The following is a 20,835-nucleotide window of genomic DNA, read 5'->3' as shown; positions in this document are numbered from 1 at the left end:
CAGGGCTACACAGAGAAACCCTGTCTTGAAAAAACAAACAAACAAACAAACAAAAAAACAAACACATAAAGCAATTTAGGGAAGGAATGGATTTCTCTGACTTCTATTTCCAGGTAACAGTCCATCAGTGAGGGAATCCAGGGCAGGCACCTAAGCAAGAACTTGAGGCTGAAACCATGGAGAAACACTGCTTCCTGGCTGTTTCCTAGGCCCCTGTTTGACTCCCAGGACCTCCCACCCAGTGAGTGGTACCATGCACAGTGGGCTGGGTCCTCCTACATCAATTAATTAATAATCAAGACAATCCCCACAGACATGCCTACAGACCAGTCCCTCAATGGAGACTCTAGCACAATATGCGTAGGCATGAGTGGAGACTGAGAAGCTGGTGCACTCCAGGGTGCGGTGTCTAACAAGGAGGTGGTGTGAGCATGCAGAATGCCAAAAGAGATGGGAACAAGGGCTACCTCAGGCAGTCCTGTGCTGTGGGGGCATGATCTAAGAAACGAGTTATTTGATGATTTCATTGTTTTACGTACATCAAAAAGAGAAATTGCACAAAGCTAGATTGTATAGCTTGCTCCACACCTAGCTATATGGTGTGGAGCCTGTTGCTCCTAGGACCATTATGAACAAAACACAAGATTACATCAAACACAAGAGACGATGATGCAATCCTGAGGTGTGGTAACCTCCAGATGTGTGCAAGGTTGCTGCCAGTGCAACATATCATTCTGCAGTAAACATTTTTTATAAGAAGAAGTATACTCCAAAACACCAGGAAGAAGCCTAATACAATAAGTACATAAACTGACAACAGTCATTTAGTATCAAGCGTTTACTGAACATCGTTACATGTGTCATAGTGCAGGTGTGTTTACATCAGCAGCACCACAAACACACTGACATGCTGCATTTCACCCTTGGAGAAGTTACAGGGTCACCAGGCAATGGGGACCTTTTAACTCCATGGCAGCCTTATGGGACTACTGTGACCTGCCATGGACTGAAGTCTAACTACAAGGCTCATGACTACAGAAGCAGAGGATCGCGGGAAAGTGATACATGGGAGAGGAAGGAGATGGAGGGAAAAAGAGTTGAAGGAGGAGTCGGAGGAGGAGGAAGGATGGGAAGAAGAGAGAAAGGGAAGAGAGAGGGAAGGAGGAACGTGAGTGAGAAGGGTGGCAGGAAGTTTTCTGGAAGATGGGCTTTGTGCCTAGACCTGTGTATATGGGAGAACTTCTCTAGAACGAGTGGAGGAGGCAGAGGAACGACCTTCAGGGTCTGCTCAGCCATCAGGCCCCTGGAGGTGTGGACGGAAGAGAGGCTGGCCCATTGGTGGGGATCAGGCGCAGGGAAGGCCCTATACCAGGGAGGGGCCTAGGCTTGCTTCTCGGAAGAGCAGAAGCTTTTGGGACCTTCTGATAGTGCACAAGCCATGAGCTGGCGGTGAGACCTAGAGATGGGAAGCCAGGATGTGCCTCTTTCTGTGGACAGCCTCAGATGCCACATGAGAAAGAGTCTTGGTACAGGTAGGTGTTGGGAATGCCTAAGTGAGCACGGACTGAGCATGAGGCCAGAGGGGGGGGGGGGGGGTCTTTCAGTGCAGTGTGGCCTGAAGGGGGACTTTAGGAAGCATAGGGTCCTAGCGTTGGGTGACAGGCAGTGGCAATGGAAAGGAAAAGCGTTATTCTGGGTTTTCAGTCCAATCAAAGGATCAAGATGTCCTCGGTCCTCAGAAATTCAGACTCTCTTCTATGACACTCTTTTGTGGGGGGTGGGGCGTGGAGATGGGTAGGGTGTTTGGGACAGGGTCTTGCTACATAGCCCAACCTGGCCTTGCAATCCTCCTGCCTCTACCTCCCAAGTTCTGGGATTGCAGCTGTACACCGCCGTGCCCAACTCTCTCTCTCTCTCTCTCTTTTCAAGAAAATCTAGACAGAATTTTCCCTAATTTCACTAATAGCTTGATAAACTTGTGAAACAGTTGTCTTCAATTCACAGTTTTCTATTTCAGTTATAAGAAAAAGAGACCAATGGCCACAGCCAAGTTAATAATATCGGGTTGTCAAACACAAACATTTCTACCATTAATAACTTCATAAACAGGGTTGTAAATATTGGGCATTCAGTCTAGGGCTTGTTGTCAGAGCACGGAAATACAGCACTGCCAGGAAATGCAGCATGGTTCGTGATTTTCCCAGCTCAATTTATGCTTGTAGAGGCCCCAACTCCTAAAGAGCTCAAGGTATTTTTCAATTTCTAAAAATTAGTCCTGGTCAATCTCCCCCACCCCACTGCAGGGAAATATTGCTGGGTGAGAAATGACATTAGGCTTTAATTAGTAAATTATTCGGTGTGCGTGGGGGGGCACACATGCCACAGAGCACGTGTGGAGGTCAGAGGCTAACTCGCAGGAGTTGGGTCTCTGCTGCTCCTACCATGTGGGTCCTAGGGATTAAGCTCAGACCGCAGCAGCTTGGCACCCTTTACCTGCTGAGTCATCTCTCCAAAACTTGGAAGGAACCAACAGGTATCTAGTGAAAAATCATTTTCCTTCCTCTCCTCTCTTCTTTTCCCACCAAGGCTTCCTCTGCTGAGCCAGCAGCTGTTATATTTCTTCTTGGCCCTACTTCTGGTCTTCTGGGACCAGCTTTACAGTATGCTTTTCAACATGACAGTACATTTGCCAGAGTAATGTAGTTCCCTGAGTACCTCCTAGTGCCAGGCTGTGTATCCTGGGCTACCACTGCCTTCAGTAGGCTCATTGTTTTGAGCCTAGGGGATGTATTCTGTGCTTTCCCCTCTATTAGAAGTAAGTGCACATTAGGCACCAACTGTATACTCAGTGCTATTCATTCCAAGTGCTGAGTGAGGTCTAAGGCTTTTTTCTTTCTTTGTTTCTTAAATGCCTAGCATAATTTTTGTTGTATTGATTTTTTTTTATCTAAGCAGCTATCTTGCTTCCCAGTAGAAGTAATATGTTCATTCTGCAGAGAGAAAAAGGTCAAGGCAAGTGCACTAAATTCTTCTATAGCGTGGGTCTGCGCAGAACCCAGCAAGCAAGGGTTGATATGGCACCAAGAGCTGCCCAGAGAACGCCACAATGCTGGGCCTAAGTGTTTTCTGGGTCTAGTTGCCTTCTCTGAAGCTTCCTAACCTGTTAGCTCTCTAGAGGCCCTGCCCAAAGGGTGCTTAGCCATCTCCCATGAAGCCTTGCTGTTTCTGAGCTCCTTCTCTAGTCGGGAAACTCCAGTTACTCAACAGGGAACTGAGAATGGCCATAGGGCTCTAAGGCCTTTCCTGCTTTTCCACCATTGTTCTTTGGGAGGTTCTCGCCTGCTGCCAGAAAATATTTACAACCAGGCCAGTGACTGTGGAGCAGTATTAGTGGTGTGGCTATAAAATGAGCTTATAGTAGTGGTGCGGCTACTCAGAGGAGTAAATCATGGATGCTCACACCTTCAGAAAGCAGTTCTGATTGGAACAGTGATTCCCTGTTTTCTCTTTCCAAACATTACATATTTGGGTAAAGGAAACAGAGGAAGGATGTCCTCATTTTAGAAGCAGCTGTCATTACTCCCATCTCAGAGATGGAAGATCAAGAGAAGGAGGCCATGGAATCCCACAGCTCGCTGGACTCCGCAGCATGTCTCTGGTGCATCGTGGGTGCCGCTGAATGGTCTAGAACCATGACACCTGTGCTCTGGATAATTGAGACGTTCATTTTCAGGTTAGCTGACTGTTCTGATGGATGAACTTCTGAATCTGATTTAAGCTAGGGAAGATGGGGAGGTAAAAATAGGGAAGGTTCTCTCCACCTAGGATTCTCTTCCCCCTCAGTGGGCTCTGAGCCCTTGGGGACACAGCTGTTGAGTCAAGGCAGGGTGTGGTGAAGTGGCTCTTAACTGTACATTCGGCTTTGCTTCTTCTGGCTACTATGCCCTGAGGTTTGATTTGCATTTCCCAGATGGCTAATGCACTTGAACATCATATAGATATTTCATCGTTGCTCGTTTCTCTCATCTCCCTGTATCTTTTTGTCCCTTTCCGCAGCTCCCAGGACCGAGAGAAAGTGCCACCTAGACAGATGCCAGAGTCCCCAGGGACCTAGACTTCTCTGGCTCCCCAGCCTCGATTGCCAGCCTCGTGGTTCAGCCTTCCATCCTGGGGTACCTGACTCTCCAGTCGGACTGGTGGACTCCAGCTTCTCTCTACCACCTCTCGAGCTTTGCAGACCAAACACTCTTCCCTCTCTATCCTGGGCACTACACCCTCTTCCTTCTTCCAACCCTGCACATTTTACCTGAGTATCTAGGATCACGTGCTGTTTCCTCCAGGAAGCCTTACTTGACACGTCCCCCTCCCCCACACATCAGACCGGGTTAGTTGTCCCTTATTTGTGGCTTAGCAACATCCTGTACTTCCCCTCCCAGCACTTATCACAGGCTGTTGCAATCGCCTGTTTGCTCGCCTCATAACTACCCTCCTGTTTGCAGATAGCACTGTGCAATCCTCACTTTTATATCACAGCGCTTAGGGCAACAGCGACGTTTGTTTAATGATCTGGTCCAGAACCCTTTAAAAGACAGAAAAAAAAACAACCCTATAAAACTGGGCTTGGTACTCTGGAGGTCTGGAGGTGGAGGTGGGAGGGTCATAAATTCAAGGTCATTCTCGGCTACGTAGTAAGTTTGAGACTGTGGCAAAAACTGCTAGAGAGATGGCTCAGTGGTTAAGAGCGCTGGCTACTCTTCCAGGTGACCCAGGTTAGCACTCACAAGCAAATCCAGTCCCAAGCATCCAATTCCTGACTTGCAAAAGCACTGCATACACGTGGTGGATAAATACATTCGGGCAAAATACCCATACAAAATAAAGCAAAAATAATAAGATCTCCAATAAGGAACAAAAATAAAACTTTAACCTTCTGTGCCAGCTATAGCGAAACCAGTGATTTCAGGTCACTGTTGTCTCCCCCCCTCCCCATAATCCTCCTGACAAGGGCTGCAGGAAACAGACTTCTCCACCTACACTACCCGCCACACAGGTGCCATTTCACAGTCACAGGCTCAAAGTTCCCAGCCTAGATGGCACTTTGAAACTCAGGGGCTCTCAGGCACAGTCAGGCAATTAATGCTCGGGCTGGGGGTGGGGCGAGGTGAGTGGCATCCCGGCACCTTCGTCTTTACGCTGGCAGAGTGATGGCGATAGCCCACACAGCCCAGCCTTCTGTGTCTCAACACTCGCTGAGGTGAAGGACTAGGGAACACGGAAAGGGCAGCATGAAAACTTAGACCCAGGGTTCCTTAACCCAGGGTCCTTTCAGGGCCTAACCTAAGGTATCCTCATGTCCCACCCCCACCTGAGAGGCTTCATGGGACAATGAAGCATTGGGGTCAGGAGCAGCAGTCCACAGTGCCAGGCACAGCAGCTGGCTGTGATTTCTACTTAAATTCCATAGATTAATAAACTGATCATACTTCGGCCTGTCAGAAAACTGAACGGGGGCGGGAGGCAGATCTGGAGCGAAAACTTAGCACTTGCTGTCTGAGTGGGCAAGGATGAGCTTGCCTGAAAAGTGAGTGCCCTGGTGGCCCGGTGCCACCAGTGGGGCCTTGGGCGAGCACGAAGCTCAATACACTAATTTCACAAATGAAAAGACTGTTGGGTGCTGGATTCCCACCGCTCTGCTTTCTCAGTCAGCACTTTTATCTGCAAAGTGGGTCTTTGGGAAGGAAAAAAGGTCTCATCTGCTTCATAAAAGGAGCTCTCAGAGATTATCCCAGCTTGGGGTTGGGGCGACTCTGAGGTCAGAGGAGCTGGAGTTCAGGGTCAGCCTGGGTTATATAGTGAGATTCTGTCTAAACAAACAAATGGCTATAGAAACTGTGAGGTGGATGACGACGCTGGCTCTGAGGATGAATGATACTCCAGCTACTCACAAACCCGCCTTGGTGGCTTCTCCTCAGAGGCAATGTCAGGTTCCTCAAACAGTACTGCAAAAACCATTTAAGCAATCATCTGTGGGAGGGGTGAGGCAGCGGCCTTCTTCGATAATTGCGCATTTCTAGTGTAAATTTGTGCAATTATCTAACCTTTAAGTTGTCTTTTTCTTGACAACAGTGAAGATAGTAATGTGTACTTCAGACATTCAAGACGAAAGAAATGAGAACTCTCCACGTAGTCTCTGGCACTCACGTGGGGATTCAACAGACGGAGGTTTCTGTTCTTAGCAGGTCCAGGCCCTTTCTCTGACTAGCTACACATTACGTGTAATTGTTGATGTGATCACTCTCCAAGGGGACAACTCTATCAACATTCCATCAGCAGATAGAGTCAGCTTTAATATCTGCTATTGCTAACTTGGTGTGGAGACTCCACAGACGAAAATAAACATACTTGCTCCCTCCGGAGACTGCACTGTGAACAGAAAATAACAGTGCCATGTGACAAGCCCCAGGGACAGAATGGCGGCGGTGGGAGTGGGAGAAGAGTTGGAAGGTGGCTCGGGTAAGTGATGGAAGGTTGTCCTGAGGAGGCTCTGGGCCTCACAGGGAAGGAGGGGGGTGGCAGGTGGAAGAGGATGAGGTGGGGGAGAACACAGGAGTGAGGAAACACGTTTTGTATAATGAGGGGCTATTTTTGGAACTGCTGGAACAGTAAAAAAAAAAAAAAGATAGATCTTAAGGAACAGAGAGAGGACAGGTGATGCTGTTAGCAAGAGTTAGGACTTTGCTCCTGAAGATGTGGAAGCCAGGGAAGACTTCTGAGCAGAAAGGATGAATGGAAAGAAGTGGAGAGTGTGACCCCACCAGTATTCCCTACTGGAAAAGTGAGGGTAGGCTAACTAGAAACAGTCCAGCCCACTCTATTTTGGGAAGTGGTCCAAGGGACTGAACACGACAGACTCTACCTGATACAGTCTGTTCTCATTACTCTTCCTGTAGTCAGTCATTTAACTGCTGTGTCCCGAGGATCGGCTGTATTCCAAGAATTAAGAATCAGGCAACACACAAGGACTGGCAAGGTCTGTGTTTTCAGGAGGGGGTTACAGATAGACAAGCAAGGACATCCAGTAACGGCTAAGGAAAATGGGGCTCTGTGCTGGAAGAGTTCTCACAGGGCTGCCCTCTCCCAGCTTGACAATACTTCCTAGTCTCCAGTGGTCTGACTTTGCTTTTCCAAGGAGGCTTTGCTTCTACAAAGATTACTAGGGTAAATAATTAAACCAGTGTGTTGTGTATTTCCATGGAGCCTTGCCTGAGCAGGGATAGTTAAACCTAGTTTTCCCCAGGACCCAATCAATCTTGATACTTGGTAAGTGAGGGCCATACATTCAAGATGTCACAAATCTAATGTTTTTAGGGAGGTCTCAGACCTCTTCCTGACTATAGTTTCCATGAAGCTAGATCCTTCTCCCCCATTTCCTCTCTTCCCAATGCATATACACAGTCTTTATAAAGATAGCCTATTGAAATTGTGCAGGGTTCTGCTGTACAACACGCACACTTTAAAAACAGGCTTGCCCCTTCTGGTGGGTTTTAAACTGGAAAAGGTGCTTCACGTGCACCATTTCAGGCAACTGGGTAGTACACCCTGGCAGCTGCCAAGCATAGCAGAGCCGGGGTGGGGGGTTGTGAGGGGAGCTGGAGACTGGCACATCACCTTCAGGAGTGTTGGCATGTAAGCCTCTGGTGTTCTTTGGTGCCAAAGGAATGCCAGCCAAGAAGAAGAAGCGAACATTGTATTAAAAGCAGCTGCCGAAGCAGTGGCTTGAAAAGGCAGATTTCTCAGTGTGCCCTGCGGTCTCCCCGAATTCAACACATTTACTCACTATGGTTTGGTTTCAGTTTCCTGTGATAACTTGCACAGGAAAATCCAGTTTTAGGGTTATTGGTGAAAGCTCCTCTCCCTAGTTTCTTTGGATTACCTGTTAGAATCTGTCCTCTGAGGGACAACTGTTATCAGGGGTGACTAAATTAGGGCTTCAGCTCCAAGAGTAATCTTTTTTAAAAATTCTGATTGAGAGAAACACTAATAAAAATGCTAACATTGTTTCTTAAGCAGTTTACACCTTATAAGGTACTTTTCACATTCCTTTGAAAATTATAAACAGAACTGAATGCTAATTTAGTTATCATTTTCTGAGATTCGTAATATCTCCTCTACATTGATTGGGCCCACGGATCTTGCAGGCCCATCCCTTCCATTCATCCACGGAAACTTATGTATTGGATTCGCTCCAGGCTCTACATATTTTGTTAGAAATAAAGCAGGAAACCAGACAGACTTGTTTGCTACTCTTATGGACCTCCAAGGGGAAGACAGACATTAAACAAATAATTACATACAAGGAGCGTGTTTTTAAAAGGCACTGTAGGGGCAGTCAAGGGCATGACACCCTGGGAGGTAACCTGAAAGGCCTCTCTGGTAGGAGGTAGGAAGTGATGTTAAAACTGAGGTCTAGGGGGATTAGAAAACAATTTCTCCCAGGTTGAAAAGAACATGGCATGACATACTGGTATGAGAAGACAGCATGGGAAAAGCGCATGCTCCATACTAAATGACGGTCTGTGGATGCTGTATGAGGGCGAGTGCCCAGAAGGACACAGAGAGCCAGACTTTTCAGATAAGCAGGTGGAGGAGATTGAATAGGGGTCAGATTTGTTTTATTCTCCTCTCTTGCCACGGAAGCAGCCTTCACTGTTGTTAAAAAAAAGAAAAGTAAACCTTTTCTGCTAATTACTACAGGGTAGGAATTTGCACAGATAAGTATTGTTTTTCCAGAGGACAGGAGAGGAAAAAGACTTGAGAGGACTAGCTCAGGTTCACCATCAAGTATCCAGCGGAGCTAACCTCTGAATACACAGTAGGCACCTCACTTTCCGTAACTCCTCACTGTCAAAGTCGGTCTGAGCCTTGTTTTTAACAGCAATATTCATACAGCTTGGGAAAATGGCAAAGGAGCGTTGACTGAGGAATTTGAAATACCTCCGTGTGCAGAATGCCCTAGAGGAATGGACACCATCAGGCAGAAGGCTGCAATGTGGAGTAGCGAGTACGAAGTGGCTTTGAGGGGTCCTAGAGGCATGTTCTTCCGGGAGCTGCCCTGAGCTAACTAACCACTATCAGCCCAGCCGGTTAATCATTTCCTGACCTTTGTTTTTCCTGCTTGAAGAATTGCTACGTCGGTCTTCCCTCTCCCTTGCTTGCCTCCTGTCACTGGGCTCCTTCACCAGGTAAAACAAAAATAAACAACAACAATAGCAAAAAAAACAACCCCCAACTTTAGAGGCTAGGTTTCTGAGAACCCCAGACATCCTCAAAGCTCAGACAGTGAAAGCCACAGGCTTTTTCCCTCTAGAAGCTTGTCCTCTCTACCTTTCTAAAGAGAGATCTGGAGCTGGTGTCCAATCCTCCCAGTATGGTCAAGGTCATACTCTCCATTTCACTGGCAGTAAAAACGGGGGACAGTAGCAGCGGCGTGGGAGGGTGTTTTGAAGCTTAAACAAGGCAGTATGCAAAATGACTGCCTGGGAGTCGGTGGTGGGAGTCTAACGAAGACTGCTTCCTTTTTTTTTTTTTAATCACCTGGTAACCCGGACCTTGTACAGCAAACCAGATTGTTACTTCTCTCAACTTCGAGAGGGACAGGTATGAGAAGTCTCACAATGGACACGAGATAACAGTGAGTCATAATAACAGTGCTTACACCCAGGTACACCGGCAGTCCTGCGGGCCCAGCCAGGCAGCAGCCAGGTGACGCGCTCAGGCTAGAGTTAAGAACCCAGAATGGTTCTGAACCGCAACCTGTTACAGGGAGAACACGAAAAGTCAGGACTGTTCTGGGCCCCCTGCAGTCGGCTGGGCCACCGACGGCCACTCCACAAGTTCCCTCGCCTGTTTCTTCCTGGGTAAATTGGGGCTTCAATGCTTGTCGGTTGGAGGGTTGTTCATTTTCCGCACTTTGCAGTATGGCTACATCTTCTCTTTCTAAGCCTCCCAGATTCAATGCAATAGACGCAGCGGTCCCGACTGGTCTTCTCAGGCGGAGAACCCACCTTGCTGGGGTCCCAAGAAGCTGCCGCTCGGTGCAGTTGGGAAAATCACTTCTCAGCCCCGGGCCGTGAGACCCAAGGCCCCGCCCACCGGCTAATACGGAGGCGGGGCGGAGCCGGGCGTGGGGGCGTGACCAGTCCAGTGGGCGGGGCCACTCGGAGAAGGCGGAAGCTTGCTGTAGCCGGGCGGTGGCAGAACCAGGAGTCCGGATTTCCACGTACTCCGGAGCGGGTCGCCGGGAGACGGCGGATGGCAAAACCCGGCGCCCGGAAGCCCTCGCTTTCTTTGACGCAAAGGCTCGGGACGAAGCAGCCACCGTCTGGCCAGCGCCGGGCTAGGAGCGACCCCAGACGGAGCCTCCGAAGTCCCTCCGCCCCACAGCTTCGGCCGTCCCCGCCGCCGTCCTCGTGGCCATGGAGTGTCCGCACCTCAGCTCCAGCGTCTGCATCGCCCCGGACTCAGCCAAGTTCCCCAACGGCTCCCCGTCGTCCTGGTGCTGCAGCGGTGAGTGCGGCCCCGGGGCTGGCCGGCCGCGCACCCGAGGTCCCGGCTCTGGTCCGGGCCTTGCCGTCGAAGGGCTGCGGGCGGGTGGCGCGCGGCCTCAGGGGAGGCTGCGGGGAGCGGGCCGGGCGCGCGGGGTTGAGGGGACGCGGCGCGGCGGGCGCGGCGGCAGCTCCTTTGTTTCGCGCGGCCCGACGGCCGGGCCGGCTGAGGAAAGGCCCGCGGGGGCCCGAGGCGAGCGCGCAGCGGTGAGGATGACGCGGCGGCCCGCACCCAAAGCCTCCGCGAACATAAGGGCTGGTCCCGCGTGTGGCGGGTCCGGGCTCGCGGTCCCCCGTGGGCCGGACAGGAAAAGCGCCGCTCTGTGGGCGCAGCTTTGTCTGGACTGCCGGGCGCGCGGGCCCCTTCTGGCTGCGTCTCCTCCGCCCCCCCCCCCCATTCCCACAGGCTCCTGCCGCCCCCCCCTCTCCCCCGCACTCCCTGAGTCGATCGCGCTGGGGGCGGCTGATCTCTGAGTCTTGCCTCAGCTTGGGAGGGTGAAGTTTGAGAACGGGCTGAGGGCCCCGAAAGCTCGGGGGAGAAGGCAGAAACCAGCTGCTGGGGAAGGGGCGGCTCGAGTTTTTTGCATTTCGAAGATTGTTACGAGACGGACTTTCGTGTTGGTCAGGAGTGCATTGGGAACAAGCACACGGTTGTGTGTGCCGTAAAACACTTTGGTTTATGCTACGATTTGGGGTTGCTTAAGTGTTAACTCCTTCTGGCTCCTCGGAAGCCCCGGTGCCCTCTCATTGTCTGCTGGGACTTAAGGTCGGACCGGCCACCCCGCTTTGATTACTTCCTGGTAGGGCTCCGGTGCCGTCGCTGGTCTTTGTTTATGAGCTTTAAGATCGTCACTGGCAGCGTGAGCTGTAGTTTAAAATGTGGATAATGAACATCAGAAATCAAGTTTGTTTTCAATGCCCGAAGACGGTTCAGCTGAGTGAGTGGTTTCTTCTGGGTTGGCTTGGAGCTCGGGAGTTAAAGAGACTGCTTTAATACTTTTGACAGGTTACTTTTTCGATTGGGATTGTTTTTGAAGCAAAACATACGGGTGGCACAAAGAAAGCTGTCTTCTAGGATTAGGAACCGTAGTGTTCCGGAGCTCCAAGACTTGGTGACTTGCTTACCTTTGTAAAGTCAGGTGTCTTTTCCTGCATGAAGACTTTAAAAATTAACCAGTTGATTGGTTTCACCGGGCAGTAGTAGCAGTTCCTTTGGTTTGTAAGACTGGATCTCAATTATGGCCTGTGGCGACCTAGAATTCGTAATTTTTCCGCCTCAGCCCTTGGAGTGCTGGAATTATAGGCATGTGCTACCATGTGGGCCAGTATTTCAGTTCTTGGTGGGGATGCAGGAACTTGTGTAAATGGATTCTTAGCTGTAAATGCATTTTTAACAGTGAGTCTTGAGCTTAGAGCATAACAAAAGTGTATCACACGTGGACTGGTGGTGTGTTAGCTAATTAGTTATAACTGAGTTTTACTCGAGAGATTTCACACACACACACACACACACACACACATGCATAGTCACACGTGCACACGACCACTAAGAAAAGCATACACCTCACAAGGAATGGGGCCCTTCTTCTTGTTCATCTGTGATCAGCTACAGGGATTCAGCGGTGGCTGTGTCAGAACAACCTGATTCTCTCTTTTTCCTCCTATGTAAGATCACATCAAACTTAGAAATGGCTTCATTGTGCACATGCGTCTAAAAAAAGACAAGAATTATGCAAGTGGCAGATATCCTGTCGTGAGTCAGTCTTGCCCCTGTCAGTCAGGGAGTCCATTTGACTCAGGAAAAGAGATGCAGCAAAGCAGGCCTCTCCCGAGGAATTCAGCGCACTGAAATGTAGCACAACTGGGAGATTCGTCCTGACAACAGGAAAGAATTAGTAATGGAAGGGTGATCTCTGTCCCCGGCAGAGGGTGGCATCTTTACAGCATGCGGCAAATGGTTGCCTCTGACCCTGCTTTGGAAGGGTGGGTCTAATCGCTTGCATTTGTAGGACCAATAAAGCTAGTTTCACAACTCTGTGGGTGTTTTCTTCTGTCCAACCCCATTTCATATGGGCCCCCCATTTTAACCTTTTGGCATCCCTTCATTGGTACAGCCAAGTGTTACTTCTGTATTAAGCTTGATCTTGTTCTTGCTTGCCTGTAGTTTCAGTAATTAAATGATTGGTAAATCTGTGATTCCCTTAAGTAACTCATCTTCTTGGATTGTTATGTGTTCTGAGTTTTTTTTTTTCAACACTCCAGAATTTATTTGCTTTCAGCAGGAGATTAGAAAGGTAGCGCTGACTGGTATTGAGTTGTGATTACACTCTTACTGAGGAGGGAGAAAATTCCTGTTTTGGCACCTGGACAATAAAAGTAATGCCCGTGCCTTATTTCCATTGGGAGCTTGCAGTTATACCCCAGTGATACAGCCAAGCTGATTGCAAAAAAAATCAACAGCCTGGACTCTAGTGGGCAGTATCTCCTTGGACCAGCACTTCTGTTTCCTTGAGTGTCAGTTTCATTATGTCATCTGGAAAAAGGGCAGTGCTTTGCCATTACTTCTCAAGTCTCTGTTAGGATGAGCAAGATTGTGTGTGTGTGTGTGTGTGTGTGTGTGTGTGTGTGTGTGTGTGAAAGAGAGAGAGAGAGAGTCAGACAGAGAAGCTTGAGGAACTGATGCTATGTAATTTATGGTATTACAGACTCGAGCATTTTTATAAATAGGACTCTGAAAATTAAACGTCTAAAGCCACTAAATGGAACCATACAGATTGGCTTTATGATGAATTGTGTTACAAGGAGATAAGAACTCAGCAAGATTAGGGGTTAAGGAGTACTGATACTAAAGAACTAACCTGAGCTTCTTAGCCATGGAAGGCACTGTGGTATGTAACTGTATGCTTCAATACTTCATACAACTTTGTTTGCAAGATCCCTTTATAGTATCAACATTTTTCAGAACCCAGATTATTTTGTGGCTTTTATCTATTAATATCACCATATTAGAAATCAAATTAGAATTGTAAATATTTACTGATTTAATTACAAGTAACAATAACAGACCTAATACTTAACAGAAATGTCAGTTTATGCAAAACTTTCTCAGAACAAAAATTGAATGGTAAGAGTAGTTTCTTAAGCACTTATGTTTTTGCAACTTTATCTTACTGAATGACAGCTGAACTCTCACATCTGCTTCTGTATGGAGTCTCTTGAGCTATCACACCTCATGTATTATAGAGAAAACTTCACTTTGTCCTCTTGAGAGATCGAAAGGAAACATTAGAAGTAATATAGCAACATCTCTTCCTTTTTTTTCTGTCCTCCATCCATCTACTATCTGTCTGTCTATCTTAATATCCACAAAAATACCTTTGACCTTCTGGATCCCTTGAAAAGGGATCCCTGAGATCTTAAGGTTCAAGATCCTACTTTGAGATCTCATAAGTAAAATGATTAGGGACACCTGTTCTTACCAACTTGCTTTACAAAATTGGATAAATTCATGAAGCTGGCAATAGGGAATCTATTTGTAGAGACTTGAGTTTCAAGTACGTGGTGTCTGGTGGTCCCTTGCACTCAAAAGAGGTTAGTTTAATCTAGTTGGAAAGTCAGGAAATTCTCTGGTGTTAGAAGATAAATCCATTTAGTGGTTGAAGATAAATGTTGAAAATAGCAAATCTCCTAATAAGGTAAAACCTGATTTATGCCTAATTGTGGCTAAGGGCATTCTGGTTTTAAATTACTAAAGTTTAAATGAAAACTGGGCCAGTCTCTCAAGCTTTGTGTTATGTGCCCATACCAGATGTTATTTTCAGAAGCCAGAGGCTTGGGCATTCCTTATTTTTTTTTTTTTCAAGTGGAAAGTTTAACCAGTGACAAAAGACAGGGCTGAAACATAAAGTACTTGCTAGGTGGTGGTGGCAGTGCATACCATTAATCCTAGCAGGAAGGCAGAGACGGTTAGTTCCGAGTCCAGCCTAGTCTGCAGAGCTAGTTCCAGGAAAGCCAGGACTACACAGAGAACCCCTGTCTCAAAAAACAAACAAACAAACAAACAAAACCCCCCCAAAATAAAAAAACCCAAAATCAACAAACAAACAACAACAACAAAAAACCCCAAAGTGCTTTAAAAAAAATACCCTAAACACAACTGTTTTAAACTAAGGAAAGCCAAGTAACCTGAACTTTAGGTTTTTAAAGTACTGTTTTCTCTGGAGCTGTTTTTCTAATAGTTATACGGGAGCTCTAAATTTCCAGCGCAGTATCACTTTGTATCACTCTAGTCGAGAAAAAGGACTGATTGGCTTGGTCTGCAGTTTGTGTTTGCAAAGGTTATTGGAAATAAATCTTTATATTTTATTTTTTTAAAGGTCCTTTTAGTAGGATGAGGTGCTGACTGGTTCTTTGTTCATTGTAGTAAATTTGTAATGGCTTGATCAGTTTGTGATAAAGGTAAGAAGCCACCTTGGTGGAGTAATGGGTTATTTTGTATCCTCTTTCAGCCTATTTTAAAATATGACTAGTTTGACCCTTGGACTGAATTTTCTAAATAGGATGTTATTTAGTTCATGCGGTTGAATGCATTTACTACTTTTAAGTAGCATCTTGTGTATTTACTAGATGTCTTCAGTGATATACTCAGAAAATGCTTGCTTGATGAAGTTTTTCATGTAGATTATGAAATTATCTCTAATTTCATGTTGAGAATAAATGTAGATGAAGTGCATTTACTTCCCAGAATGCTTCTTGTAGCCTTCCCTTCCTAATATGTTATCCAGTAAACTGAACTAGATTGTGATCAACTGGCCATTTAAGACCTTGTTAACACAAGAATTTGTAGTCTTCTGACAGTGTGGACATATAGATCGGCAGATGGAAATGTTAGTTTTTGTTTTGGTTTGGTTTTTCGAGAAGTTTCTCTGTGTATCTTTGTCTGTCTTGAAACTCATTCTGTAGACCAGGCTGGCCTTGAACTCACGGAGATTCACCTGCCTCTGCCTCCCAAGTTCTGGAATTAAAGGTGCGCACCACCACGCTTAGCGAATTTGAACTATCTTTCAGTTCTGTTTGTAAGAAGACCTAAGTCTAATTGTCTTAGTTTTCGTGTTGATAGTGTTCTTCCCTACTCCAGCCCCAGAACCTTAAGCAGGCCCAGCCTGTTCCCACAACCTCTAAATGATTGGTAGTGGATGTGGAAGCTCTGGAACCCACCACATGCCCCGTGTGTCTGACAAGGCTGAAGCTGAAAGGTTGAGCCAAGTCTCTCTCTGTTGTGATCAATGTTATTTTCTAAGCAATATACTGAATATGTTAAGAACATTCTGCATGGCCTAAGCAGAGGTAAAGGATTGACTAGGCGAGGAATTAGAACTTTTTGTTTTCCTGGAATTCATTTACCCTCAAGATAATTATAATCATTCTTTACATTGATATCATTAATAGTAAGATTTTACAACATTCTACTTTTTCCTCGTTGAAATTTATTGTGCGTGTGTGTGTGTGTGTTTGAAGCACTGGAGATTAGAAAATAACTTTCAAGAGTTGTTTCTCTCTTCAGTGATCTAAGGTCATAAGGCTTGGTGGCATGTGCTGTTTACCTGCTGAACCATATTGCAGGCCTCCTCATTGGAATTTATGCAGTTTATTTCTGTTCTGGAATATGAAAGATTTGTTTGTGCTCTTTCAAACTAGATTTAGAGATGCTAACAACTTTATAGTATTTGTAGGACAGTAAGCAAAAAATGAATAGTTAGTGGCTAAATGAGTAATTTAAATTCTTATTTTAAAATTTGAGTCCTTTTCTCTCAGGTAATTTATATTTGGATTTTCCCTTAATATTTTTCTTTCCTTTTTGAGCACTTCTTCAACATACATCTCTGTTGAAAAAAACAGTCTTTAGTTAAGCTGTACTTTCTAACCTCTGTAAATGTTTTTGTTCAGCCTGGGCTTGAGAAGGGATTTGGTCGGCAGCTTTGCAGTGGAGAATGTGTGTTGTACAGTCTGTCAGTGTTTGCTTTACTCACATCCTTTTCAGGTAGGAGCGCAAATGCTCTAGGTGTTTTCGTAGCACTTTCCTGGACAGATGGCTGAGGAGGAAGTACTTTGATAGATTCTCAGTGGGGGCTGGTACTGGGAGGGTGTGCTTGTGATGAATCTTACCTTGATTGACAGTTGAGAATGCTGAGAATAGTATCAACTACAGTAATAGCTTGTTCATCTTACCTGGATTTGTCTTGTGCCAAGACCTCTCAAGATGCTCTGAGATTTTTATATAACAGTCTGTTTTGGGAATGTAGGTAAGAATAGATACCGTTGGGCCTCAAAAGGAATCGGCCGAAACACTGTTCATTGCAGTCAGTCTTATCTTGAAATCTGTAGCAACTGTTGAATGAACTTCTTACTTAGAAACTTATAAATATAAACCATGTTTTTAACTACTATGAGTCTGTAGATGTTATTATCTATAGTAATTCCAGATGTTTTCTCACCTATTAGCTTTTCTGAGTAGGAGGAGAACTGAGAACAACATAAAGTAACTTCAAAGCAGCTTGCTGGTATTTAGTCCTGACTAATTTAATTAACTACCCATCCTTGTAGTTTTCCCTGATTTGTAGATTGTGAAACGAAGACAAAGGTTAGGAGTTGCTTCAGGTGCTCTGGGGTATTAAAGATAGCACAAAACTTAAACTTAACCATGCAGACTTTTAACTTGTCTGTGTGAGAGTGAGGTCTTCACTTTGTCATTTAGAAACTTAATGCTTAGTAACTTAAGGAACTTAAAGGGCTCTGGAGACATACTTGAAATGAGTTCCTTAGAGTTTTGATATGAGTATGTTTTAAATTCCACTTTTTTGGTGTTTTTCAAGACAGGGTTTCTCTGTGTAGCTTTGGTACTTGTCCTGGAATTCGCTCTGTCGACCAGGCTGGCCTTGAACTCACAGAGACCCACTTGCTTCCGCCTCCCGAGTGCTGGGATGGTGCTCCACCACTGCCTTGCTTAAATTCTGCATCTTAAAGGTCACTCATTTTAAAATTTGGTATTTCACTTCCATGATCCAATTTATTGGTTAAAGTGCTAGCAAATGGTCACAAAGAATTAGCTGTATAAAATGGGAAGAAAAATGGCTTTGAAAATCAGCTCCATTATGTTCAGCTCTCTTTTTTTGTGGGCTGAAATGCACCACACAGACATAACAGCTCCCTCAATATAGGTGCAAAAAAAAAAAAAAAAAAAAAAGCAGTAAGCTTCTGGGTGTTTAAAAATGTGTTTCAGTTCAGCTCCTTTCCTCCTGCTGGTTTCATTTTATTTCTCATACAGGAGATTTTGTAGGTAGGGGGTTGTGCCCTATAGAACAGGGAGAGATTGCTGAAGCTGTGGAATTTTGCCTTTGCTTCTGGTAGTTCAGAGGTTATCAGAATCTGATTTTAGGCAACGTGTTGATTACTTTTAGTTGTAGTCTAAGATTTTCCAGGTGTATTTTCCTATAAAAGTTAATTACAGTCTTTAAATTACAGGTCTTAAGACAGATTTTCCCCTTTGGGAGATACACTGAGAAGTCTCTCTCTCTCTCTCTCTCTCTCTCTCTCTCTCTCTCTCTCTCTCTCTCTCTGCATATTTACACACAGATGTAAAAAAATCAGGTGAGCTCAGGAGGGCAGTTTCACATTTTGAAAACTACTGTTGAAATTGAACGTGGACATCCCAAAATTGAATTTGCACTTGTCCTAAGTGGCTGTGTCAGCTGGATTCTTTACAATAAATTGTAGCTAATTGAATTTTACAAGGTTCTTTGAGAAGGGAGTTGGGTGTTTGTTTTTAAGATAAAGCAGTGTGTATCATTTAAAACGATATTATAGCCAACTGGATTTTATCTGCTTTAGGATGGAGTAGCTATCAATGATGTGTTTTCCATTCTTGAGTAGATACTGTATCTTGTTTTTTTCTTTGTTTCAGCTGGGTTGAAGATAGCCTTCCTTGTAGAAATCTGCTTCCCTGTTTATCTTTGACCTGCCCTCAAGACTTACTTTTGAGAATGTTCTTTTACTGTCTTATCCTCAAGAAGAGACTGCTATATTCTTGTAGATTTACTAGAACTAATTGTAAGATAGTATACTGTTTAACGTTCTTGCTGACTACCTGAAGTTTCCTTTTTATTTATTGATTTGTGAGATAGTGTTTCAATCTGACTCTGATATGTGACAGTGCTCCTGCCTCAGTTTCCCAAGTAGCTAGAATTATAGGTATGAGCCATCACACCCGGCTGGAATATTAATACTTTGATAATGTTAATACTTTGATAGGTATTGAAGAGCAAAATAAATTTTCAAGGAAACAAATTTCCCTGATGAAATGTTTCCCAGTGGTCATAGACATGTTACAAAGATGTTTCAATATACTAAGTCTATATAGGGAGCAGGAGAAATGGCTCTGTGGTTGAGAGCGCAGGCTGCTCTTCCAGAGGACCTGGGTTTTATTTCAGTACCCACCTGGCATCTTACAACTCTCTGTAACTCTTTCCAGGTCATGTGACCCCCGTCTTTTGACCTCCCCAGGCACCAGGCATGTACATGGTGCACAGACATACATAGAGGCAAAATACCTAAACACATGAAATGAACAGAGACTTTTTTTTTAAAAAAACCTATATTACACGGAGACCATAGATCAACCTTATTATTGATAAAAGAATTTTAAATTTCATTTTCATGTCATAAAATTTCAATGTAGTTAAAATTTGATGTAATTCAAATTAAGTCTTCATGTGAATTATTCTGGCTGCTAACATACATCAGCGTTTTTTTGTTTTTGATTTTTGGTATTTCAAGGCAAGGTGTAGGTTTGGAGCCTGTCCTCGCATTTGCTCTGTAGACCAGGTTGGTCTAGAACTCACAGAGATCCACCTGTCTCTTCCTCCCGAGTGCTGGGATTAAAGGTGTGCTCCACCATGCCTGGCTAACCATCAACAATTTTTTAAAAAAGGAAATTATAATATAACTAACAGATCAAGCCTCACCTGATGTGTGTAAAGTAGCTTCCTAAGTTCGACATTTGTTATGAGAAGTTAATCCTAAGGGCTTAAATTCATTGTTTTCATTTATTGATTTTTCAATAATTTACTTTGATTGTTTTAGAGTCTCATTTAAAAGTAGTTTTTTTAGGTCTTAAAAGTATTTAATAAGTATATATTTTGGAAGATGATCAGATTTGAAATTATATCTATCATTCTATTAAGAAAAAAATCCAAGCGGGGCAGTGGTGGCGCACTAATCCCAGCACTCAGGAGGCAGAGGCAGGCAGATCTCTGAATTTGAGGCCAGCCTGGTCTACAGAGTGAGTTCCAGGACAGTCAGGGGTGTTACACAGAGATATCCTGTCTTCAAAAACTGGAAAAAAAGATTCAACAAATTCTGTCTCGACTGTGGTTAATCCCAGAATTTGGGAGGCAGAGGCAGGTGGATTTCTGTGACTTGGAGGCCAGCCTGATCTACAGAGTGAGTTCCAGGACAGGCTACAAAGAGAAACTCTAAAGCTACACACAGAAACTCTTGTCTCAACAAACAAACAAACAAAATACAACTTTTGGTTTTTGTTAAGTAATAATAGCTATTTCAAAAATTAGTTAATACTTGAAGAGTTTGCATGTGATTATTTAATAGAATATTGGGGGACTGGAGAGGTGGCTCAGAGGACCAACCTGTTCTCAGCCCACATTGCAGGACTCACAACAGCCTGCAACTCCAGCCCCAGGGATCTAATGCCCTCTTCTGGACTCTGAGGACATCTGACTTCCTAAGGGCATAGACCACATGTACATAATAAAAAAATACAAATCTTTATATAAATTGGAATGTTGTGGCTCTTATTTGGGATCATTCAAATAAATATATGCCCAATTTGTATTTTTTCTATTTCTTTATAAATGGTCTCATTAGTTTTAAAAGAATAAAATTTCCCAGCCTAGCAGTAAATGTAAGTATGGGAAATTTTTCCCACTTTGTGCTTTTGCAATAACCTTTGTTACAAAACCAAAAGAAACTACAAAGAAATGTAAAATGCAGGTTGTTCTCTGAAGAAAGTCTCATACTAAAAGGTCTGTAAATCTTAGGGACTGGGTAGATGGGTCAGAGGCTAAGAGCACTCGCCGTTCTTTCAGAGTCCTGGGTTCCGTTCCTAAAATCCACATGTGGCTCACAACCATCTTACAGTTCCAAGGGATCCAATACC

At 44.9% G+C, this 20,835-nt stretch overlaps 1 protein-coding gene across 4 annotated transcripts in view; it reads left to right on the top strand.

Moving 5' to 3' along the window:
* Positions 1-1,495: 1,495 nt before the first annotated feature.
* Positions 1,496-20,835, top strand: part of Usp3 (ubiquitin specific peptidase 3) — a 90,910-nt gene continuing 71,570 nt past the window's right edge. The window contains exon 1 of one of the 4 annotated variants that reach the window (XM_087905332.1): positions 1,496-1,532. In XM_087905332.1, coding sequence (XP_087761458.1) covers positions 1,511-1,532 — 22 coding nt within the window. In that variant the 5' untranslated portion in view covers positions 1,496-1,510. Of the gene's footprint in view, positions 1,533-6,455; positions 6,514-10,335; positions 10,567-11,453; positions 11,543-20,835 lie in introns of those variants that run through there. The other 3 variants (XM_048424009.3, XM_048424007.3, XM_048424008.3) reach the window with 3 other exon arrangements.

Source organism: Myodes glareolus, chromosome 4 (genome assembly GCF_982192425.1).
Source record: "Myodes glareolus chromosome 4, mMyoGla1.1, whole genome shotgun sequence".
Lineage (NCBI taxonomy): Eukaryota > Metazoa > Chordata > Mammalia > Rodentia > Cricetidae > Myodes > Myodes glareolus.
The sequence above is the reverse complement of the archived record's forward strand: the minus strand, read 5'-3'. Positions and strand labels throughout refer to the sequence as shown.